Raw genomic sequence first — 8,334 nt, 5'->3', positions numbered from 1 at the left:
CCCCGGGCCATGCAGTTCACGGCCAGCGTGCTGCAGCCGGTGACAGCCCCGCCCCCCCATCTCCCCCATGCCGCGCAAGTTCCCCACGAACCCACCAGCTTGGAAGGCGCCTTCCCGTCTGCATACTAGTGTGAGGCAAGCCAATACCCTCCTCACCAAGGGAGTGTGGCTTGGCTTTCAAAGCCGGGTAGTCCTGCTGAGGTCCAGCGGACCTGGTGTCTGCTTGGAAAACACGTGCCAGATTTAACGCAGATTAGAAAGCATGGAGTCATGTTTTCAAAAGTAGAGCAATTCCCTCGGTGTAGCCTGAGCCGCTTAGAGCCCTTTAGCTCCCTTCTGTGCCACCTCGGTGGGGAGGGTCCGCGTAAGGCACTAATTAAGCCTATAAGCCTCCTGCTCCCCGGGCGCCGGGTGCTGGAATGGCCAGGATCCTTCACGGAGGTAAGATGACCGATACCCTCGTCTTACAGGTGGGAGAAATGAGGCGGCGGCGGCTAGGTGTTTAGCCCGGGTGGGTCTGCCTGAGGGCCAGGTACGGACACCATCCACCGCCTCTCAGCCTTAGAGAAGCAGCGCCCGCCCTGGCCGGCAACCCTTGTCCTCCAGGAAACGGGGCACCTGGGAACCGCACCTCCCTCACCGTGGCCGTTTGTTCTTGTTCTAGAAGAAGCATGAAGAAGACGGGGGGACCACAGATACAGCCACCATCCTGTCCAACCAGCACGAGAAGGACAGCGGCGTGGGGCGCACCGACGAGAGCACGCGCAATGACGAGAGCTCGGAGCAGGAGAACAACGGCGACGACGCCCTCGCATCGTCCACCCCGCTGGCCGGGCAGAGGAAGCTCACGTGCAGCCAGGACACCCTGGGCAGCGGCGACCTGCCGTTCAGCAACGAGTCCTTCCTGTCGGCCGACTGCGCCGACGCCGACTACCTGGGCATCCCCGTGGACGAGTGCGAGCGCTTCCGGGAGCTGCTGGAGCTCAAGTGCCAGGCCAAGAGCAGCAGCCCCTACGGTCTGTACTACGCCAACAGCCCGCTGGACGCCAGCAAGAGCGACCCCGAGAGCGTGGACAAGGAGCTGGAGCTGCTGAACGAGGAGCTGCGCAGCATCGAGCTGGAGTGCCTGAGCATCGTGCGGGCGCACAAGATGCAGCAGCTCCGGGAGCAGTACCGCGAGTCGTGGATGCTGCACCACAGCGGCTTCCGCAACTATAACACCAGCATCGACGTCCGCAGGCACGAGCTGTCGGACATCACCGAGCTCCCCGAGAAATCTGACAAAGACAGCTCGAGCGCCTACAACACGGGCGAGAGCTGCCGCAGCACCCCGCTCACCCTGGAGATGTCCCCCGACAACTCCCTGAGGAGGGCGGCAGAGGGCAGCAGCTGCGCCGGTAGCGAGGGGGCCGCGGGGGCCGCGGAAGCCTACGGGCCGTCCCCCAAGAACCTGCTCGCCATCACCGAAGACCCCGAGGGGGGCAGCGCCAGCAGCTACAGCCCTCCCCCGCCTCGAGAGCTGGAGCCCGGGCCAGCCCCAGAGAGCAGGGAGCGGAGGCCCAGCGACGACAGCGGGAGCCCCGGCCCCGGCCCCAAGCTGGGCGGCTCCTACCTGTCGCCCTTCCCGCACTCGCCATACAAACACGCGCACATCCCGGCGCACGCGCAGCACTACCAGAGCTACATGCAGCTGATCCAGCAGAAGTCGGCCGTGGAGTACGCGCAGAGCCAGATGAGCCTGGTGAGCATGTGCAAGGACCTGACCGCGGCCGGCCCGCCGGAAGCCAGGATGGAGTGGAAGGTGAAGGTGCGCAGCGACGGCACGCGCTACATCACCAAGCGGCCGGTGCGCGACCGCCTGCTGCGCGAGCGCGCGCTCAAGATCCGCGAGGAGCGCAGTGGCATGACCACCGACGACGACGCCGTGAGCGAGCTGAAGCTGGGCCGCTACTGGAGCAAAGAGGAGAGGAAGCAGCACGTGGTGAAGGCCAAGGAGCAGAGGCGCCGGCGCGAGTTCATGATGCAGAGCCGGCTGGATTGCCTGAAGGAGCAGCAAGCGGCCGACGACAGGAAGGAGATGAACATCCTGGAACTGAGCCACAAGAAGATGATGAAGAAGAGGAATAAAAAGATATTTGACAATTGGATGACAATCCAAGAACTCTTAACCCACGGCACAAAATCACCCGATGGCACGAGAGTCTACAATTCCTTCTTATCCGTGACTACTGTATAATTTTCACTTGTGCGTTGTGTACATAAAAGAGAACGCTACCGTTGGGGTAGAAATTCCTGCCTCGTTCAATGCGGCAAGTTTTTGTATATAAGATAAATACGGTCATCCTGTTTATAGTCACGATTGGCCAACGCGGCAACTCTGGGTGTCGATAGCTCTATTTTAAGTGGAGAAAAACCACCCTTAACTACTTTGGAAGGCAATATTAACAAACAGAGCTTTTTTCAAATAGCAATTGTACTTTTTTACTTGCTACCTTTTACATAAAGTGTTTAAATTTCAAAAAGATCCTTTATTAAGCATACTTTCACAGAATAATTTGTTTAAACTATATTCATATAAAAAAGTTAAACACGCTTTTTTTTCCTGCCGAAAATACAAATACAACTGCCAGTGTGTATTTTTAATGGAACCCTATTTTATAATGTTACTTTGTTGAATGTGTTTCATATGAGTGACCATTAATATATAATTTAGGTCAAGGCTTCAACTCAAAACTCCCAAACTGTGTGGTTCAGGATTTAATGCACATAACCAAACCAGCAGTGTTTAGAGTTGGGATATACATTTAAACATTTTTTTCTGGTTAAAGTTCCCAAGAGCGTAAAGGTTTCACCAGAAAGCAAAATGTCATGCAGCTTTATGGAAGCTTAAAGCATGTTTGCAAATATTGCGGCCCGACAGAAGAATTTGCATGTACAGGAAAGTTGTGGATGGAGGTGGTTTGTGGAATTTTAAGTGCTCATTGTAGTAAACCTTTGCTTTGTAGATTTGAAGGGACAGAGTTTTACAAGCAAGCTCACGAAATCATGATTAGTTACAAACATTAAGTAAAACAAAGTTAAAATAAATTATTTTCTATTTGATATGTTTTGAAGTGATTCCTCATTTTTTGCAGTGGTGCTTATAAAATAAAAGCCTTTTGCAGTGNAGTTACAAACATTAAGTAAAACAAAGTTAAAATAAATTATTTTCTATTTGATATGTTTTGAAGTGATTCCTCTTTTTTTGCAGTGGTGCTTATAAAATAAAAGCCTTTTGCGGTGTTTCTTTTCTTCTTCAATTACATTATCTACTTCCTTGGGAATATTCAGGTTGTTCAGATCCTCCAGTACCTTCATTCTGCCCAGAACCCAAAGACAGACATAAAACAAACGTCTGTCAGTGAAGAAGGAATCAAACTCACCATTGAATCCTGACTTCTGTGACTGCTGTCTTGCAGAAAGCTTCAACCTGGCCCAGTTATCCTGTAAGCAAGAATAAATATGAGCGAGTTTATCAATCAGGGTCCTGTTTACGATGAAATCTCTTTGGTTTATTGCAACCATTACTGCCTGACGGTAAAACAACTCTGGTTGGCTAGACCCAACTTCCCATTTCTGCAAACTATCTCATATTTTCACAGAATAACCTAGGTCACCAAAGTGAGCGGGTTTTAAAACTAGTATTTTTCAGAATTTCAACAATCCCCAGGATCTTAAATAATGAATTTGTGACAAATTGTTCCCTGGTTATAGTGGTGACACCAATTGCAGCTGTGGGACTTACTGAAAATACAAAATAAAAATAGAATTAGGAAGGGTGTCCGTTTCATTTGCCATGTTGCCAGACATATGGTTTACTCACTGATCTAAAAATTGGGTTGAAATGACCAGGTGGTCAGGTATCTCATAGATAACTCCCCTCTACCCGACTCCAACCAAAATGCCTCCTTGGGGCTAAAATCTTGAGGCTCACAGTCAGTCACTCTTGCAAGAGAGCAATTGCGTGAAGGTAAGACACTGAACTGTTTAAGATGTCCATTCATNGGGGCTAAAATCTTGAGGCTCACAGTCAGTCACTCTTGCAAGAGAGCAATTGCGTGAAGGTAAGACACTGAAGTGTTTAAGGTGTCCATTCATTCTTTCTTTCAGACCAGGCACTGCAAAGATAATTAAATCTGCTACATTACTCTCATCAGCCCTCCAAAGACAAGTTGTGGCAAAAGGTGGACTATTAGGGCCATGGGTTTCCAATATTCTCCAAGTTCACCTGCCCCTAGAAGTGGGTCCCCGGTTCCCAGAAGCAGCTCGTCTATAGTGCTCTTTCCAATCGCTCACGTTTCACAGAGAATAAACATAGCTGCAACACATGGAAGTCTGCAGCTCTCTGTGGGGAAATAGCGTTCTTCCCCATGTGTTCTCATGAAAGGTCAGAAGTGTGTATGTGACCACAAGAGCAAAGAGCTCCAGCCTAAACAGTCACGTGCCATCAGAGTCAAGCGGAGGGGTTTCACCTCAGAGCCCCTACCTGCTTCCACATTTAGGAGCCAGCCAGTGCCACTTACGAAGAAGGAGAGGGAGATTAAAAACAACATACATCGAAATCCAATTCTAGATCCTTCAATTACAACTTGTATTTTAAATCACTTTATCATATAAACACATTTGGTCATAATTATTTGCAATGTGAGGAGAAGTTTNAAATCCAATTCTAGATCCTTCAATTACAACTTGTATTTTAAATCACTTTATCATATAAACACATTTGGTCATAATTTGCAATGCNATAATTATTTGCAATGTGAGGAGAAGTTTCCAAATCTTATCTGGCAAATGAACTCCAAAAGAAATTCTGGAAGACGCCCCAGAAATCGTCGCTTTATCCACGAGCAAGAGGATCCAGGAGACAAACATAGCTCATTTAATAGACAAATGGGGATTTGAATTAAGAACCCAGCTCCCATTCCCACAGCTCTTTCTGCCACGGCCACAGGGAAAGGTAGCTGTCATATACACAGCTACCTCAGATGCATTCGGCCCTGTGCCCTCAACCAAAAAATAAACACATTTCACCAGTGGATGCCCTGGAGTGAGCATAAGTCAGGAGACATGAATCTGCCACTTCTTGAGTGAGTCTGAACTCCCTAGTGCCTCGCATTACAGGCATTTCCCAGCCGGTGGGTGAATGGAGGGATTTTCCTGGGTAATGGTGACATGAGACAATTTACAACTCTGTTCTCTTGTGTGAAACCCTAGCTTCCATGTAAACAGAACTTCTGTAACCAACAGGCCTCTCTATGGCCTCAGCTGCTGACACTTTGATTTCCTTGGCCCAGGTAAGAATCCAATGGAAGCTAAGGATTTTCTCCACAGGAAAACATACATATAATCAATCGGTTGTGTATCGTTTTGGAGGCCGGTATGTGGCCACAACGTCCATTCATGGCCCTCCCCTAAAGTTGCAAACACTCAACATGAGACCAACTGAACTGGACAATTGTATGGATTTATTCTGCATGCTGTTTTAGATTCCATCTGATAGCACTGTTTGATCTGGGCACCCATTTTTAATATCAAAGAATAAAGATTTTTCCCATTTGACCCATATGGCTGAAGGCAATTAAAATTCCACCAACCACTAGCACCCATACACTCCCAGTCATTGTGCTGATGGTTATTCCTCTCGTGGCTAAATAAATTTCCAGACTATCCCCGCATCTCCATAGCAGCTGCTCCACTGGCTGGATAACTCAAGTTTAAACAATACTTCCAAGATACAAAGGGAAAGAAATGAGAATTCACGGATGATTCGAAGCTACAATACCGTCCAATACAGGAGCCCCTAGCCATATCTGGCTGTTATACACTTAAAATATGGCTGGCCTCAATTGAATTGTTCTGAGAAAATGAATTTAAAATACTAAAAAAAAAAAAAACGTAAAAAATTTCAATTTTTATGCATGTTGAAATAATATTTCACACATGTTGGGTTAAATAAAATACTTTTAATTATCTTTTTACTTTAATGTGGCTCCCGGAAACATTTTAATTACGTGTATGGCACATACTATTTCTATTCTGTAGCACTGAGAGAGGTTCTCGGGCACGCCTGTGCAAATCCACCTCGCGCTCTCACCGCCTCCGTGGGGCAGTTCTGCGAGGCAGCTGGCCTCAGCCACAGTTTACACTCGGATGATGAAATCCACACAGATGAGTGTAGAGATGTGCTTTGAATTTGCATCCACCTGATGCCAAACCCTTCACCTGCCACCACGGTGCCTCCATCCGCTTCTCAAGAAGTAACGTAAAGTCTGTTCGAGTTATGTTATTACTTGTAACACAGTCGTGATTCCAATAAAAGAAACGGCTTCAAAATGACAAACATTTTGCTTAGTTCCCTTTGAGTTTTAAATTGCAGAGTATTCTGACTCTCCTGGCAAGAACGTATGACAGACGATACATAAAAATACAGGAATTTGGGGCACAAATTAAGCTTTTCATCTCTTAAATGAAAACAAGAGATCCCAAGTCGAAAGAATCACAAATGTGATGTGGAAGGACGACACACATGGCCTCGGGAATACTAGTGGGAGAAGTAATTAGTACTATAAACTGAAGTATGAAAATTTACCAAATAATGATATCTTTGTAGCCTTAGAAATAGGTTTACAGGTCACTTGTTAGCAAAATTGCCCAAAACCAAGGAAGTAAACACAGTTGTGCCATAAGCAATCACAGCTCCCAGTTTTATTTGTTTCCTTATTGTTTTAAGCTCGTTAGGGTTTCTGCAAAGCAGCAACTAATTAAAAAGAAATCACTAAAACCCGAGATAAGATGGGAGAACTCTCATGGCAAATGCTGTAGTCTTCAATTTTGATTAAATGTGAATTCCCTAAAGCAGGAACAAAACAAAGTAGGGTTCTTTGGGTTTCCTTCAGATGGGTTTTTCTGCTTAAATGATCCATTTTGCTCCAGCTTCCAGTTTCAGCTAATCCTGAAAGAGCGCCCTCCGTGGGGGCTCGTGATTTGCCAGTAACGTGGTTTTGCCTTTCAGTGGTGGAAAGCTGACCTCCGTGCCTCTTAAAATGAAAAACGGGCTAGTAAGGACCCTTACTTCGGTGGGGCTGCTGCAGTTACACTGGCTCACCAATTTTTAGTGAGTCTTGCCAAAATCCTCAGAAGCCAAATAAAACTCCCGAAATGAAAATATATTAGGATTAGGTTGAACCGCACATTAGTCTTCCTCACCCGCCACGGCAGACGTGATGAGTTGGACTTTAGCAGTTTCACCTCCGTGGAACTGTTACCACCCCCGTGCTCTGTGCTCTAGGAGCGACAACAGGACCCAGCATGGGCATGTTCAGCCAGTACTCTTCTATGTCCCCAGGGCTTAAGGCTACAGTGAGTTCTCAGAAAGCTTACAGTCTAGTGGGAAAGAAAATAATAATCCAACCATCACACAAACACATAAAAACAAAATGTCAGCATGGTTAGAGTGGGGGAGGCAGTAGATGGGAGAGCTAGTGCCACAGTTTAAGGAGGGTCTCCCCCCAAAAGTTAAGGTTGAGCTGAAAGCCAATGGATGAATGTGAGTTAACTAGGCAAAGGGAGTGGTTATATTCCAGGCAGAGGAAACAGTATACATGCAAAGGCCCTGAGGGGAGAGACACAGCTTATCTGAAACGAACAAACAACAACAACAACAACACTAAAGAAAGCAGCGTAGCTTCTGCTCAGAAAGCAGTGGAGAAGATGGTGTGTGATTAAGACTGGAGAGGTAGGAAAGAGCCCAACTCTTGACTTGACCATAAATACCCATTCCCTATGGCCAGCCAGCATTTATTGAGCACCTAACGTGTGCTAGAAGCTATGCTAAATGTTTATGTGTGCTAACTTGTTTAAGCACAAACAGCCTAGGAGATGGGTGGGAGTGTTAACCCCTTTTGCAGATAAGAAAACAAAGGCCACTTAGGAAAGCAACGTGCTCAAAGTGGAAGAGCTACCACAGGGCAAGGGGAAAGGTAAAAGCAGTTCTCTCCATCCACTCTCAATCGCTGTGCTTGGAAATAGCATTTCCATGACAGGGGCTCATAGATTTTTTTGCTCTGAGACCCGCTCATATTTCAGCAGATGCCAGATGCTTGTTTGGGTCTTAGCTGGAGCTTAAACAACAGAAATGTATTTCTTACAGTTCCGGAGGCTGCAAGGGTAAGATCAGCATAATCAGGTTCTGGTGACAACCCTCTTCCTGGCTTATAGGTGGCTGTCTCCCCATCGTGCGGAGAGCGAGCGAGCTCTGGTCTCTTTCTCTTCTTATAAGAGCACTGTTCCCATGAC

General features: G+C 47.1%; 1 protein-coding gene across 1 annotated transcript; it reads left to right on the top strand.

Annotated features, from left to right (window-relative positions):
• The first annotated feature begins 6 nt into the window (after positions 1 to 6).
• On the top strand, positions 7 to 3,101 carry LOC117801922 (E3 ubiquitin-protein ligase PDZRN3-like). Its single transcript, XM_034658647.1, has 2 exons — positions 7 to 39; positions 665 to 3,101. The coding sequence occupies exons 1-2, from the start codon at positions 10 to 12 to the stop codon at positions 2,234 to 2,236; spliced, it is 1,602 nt and encodes a 533-aa protein (XP_034514538.1). The 5' UTR covers positions 7 to 9; the 3' UTR covers positions 2,237 to 3,101.
• The last annotated feature ends 5,233 nt before the right edge of the window (positions 3,102 to 8,334 follow it).

The sequence above is a fragment of the Ailuropoda melanoleuca genome, chromosome 4, assembly GCF_002007445.2.
Source record: "Ailuropoda melanoleuca isolate Jingjing chromosome 4, ASM200744v2, whole genome shotgun sequence".
Taxonomy (NCBI): Eukaryota; Metazoa; Chordata; class Mammalia; order Carnivora; family Ursidae; genus Ailuropoda; species Ailuropoda melanoleuca.
Note: the sequence above shows the minus strand (reverse complement) of the source record. Positions and strands in the feature narration are given on the sequence as shown.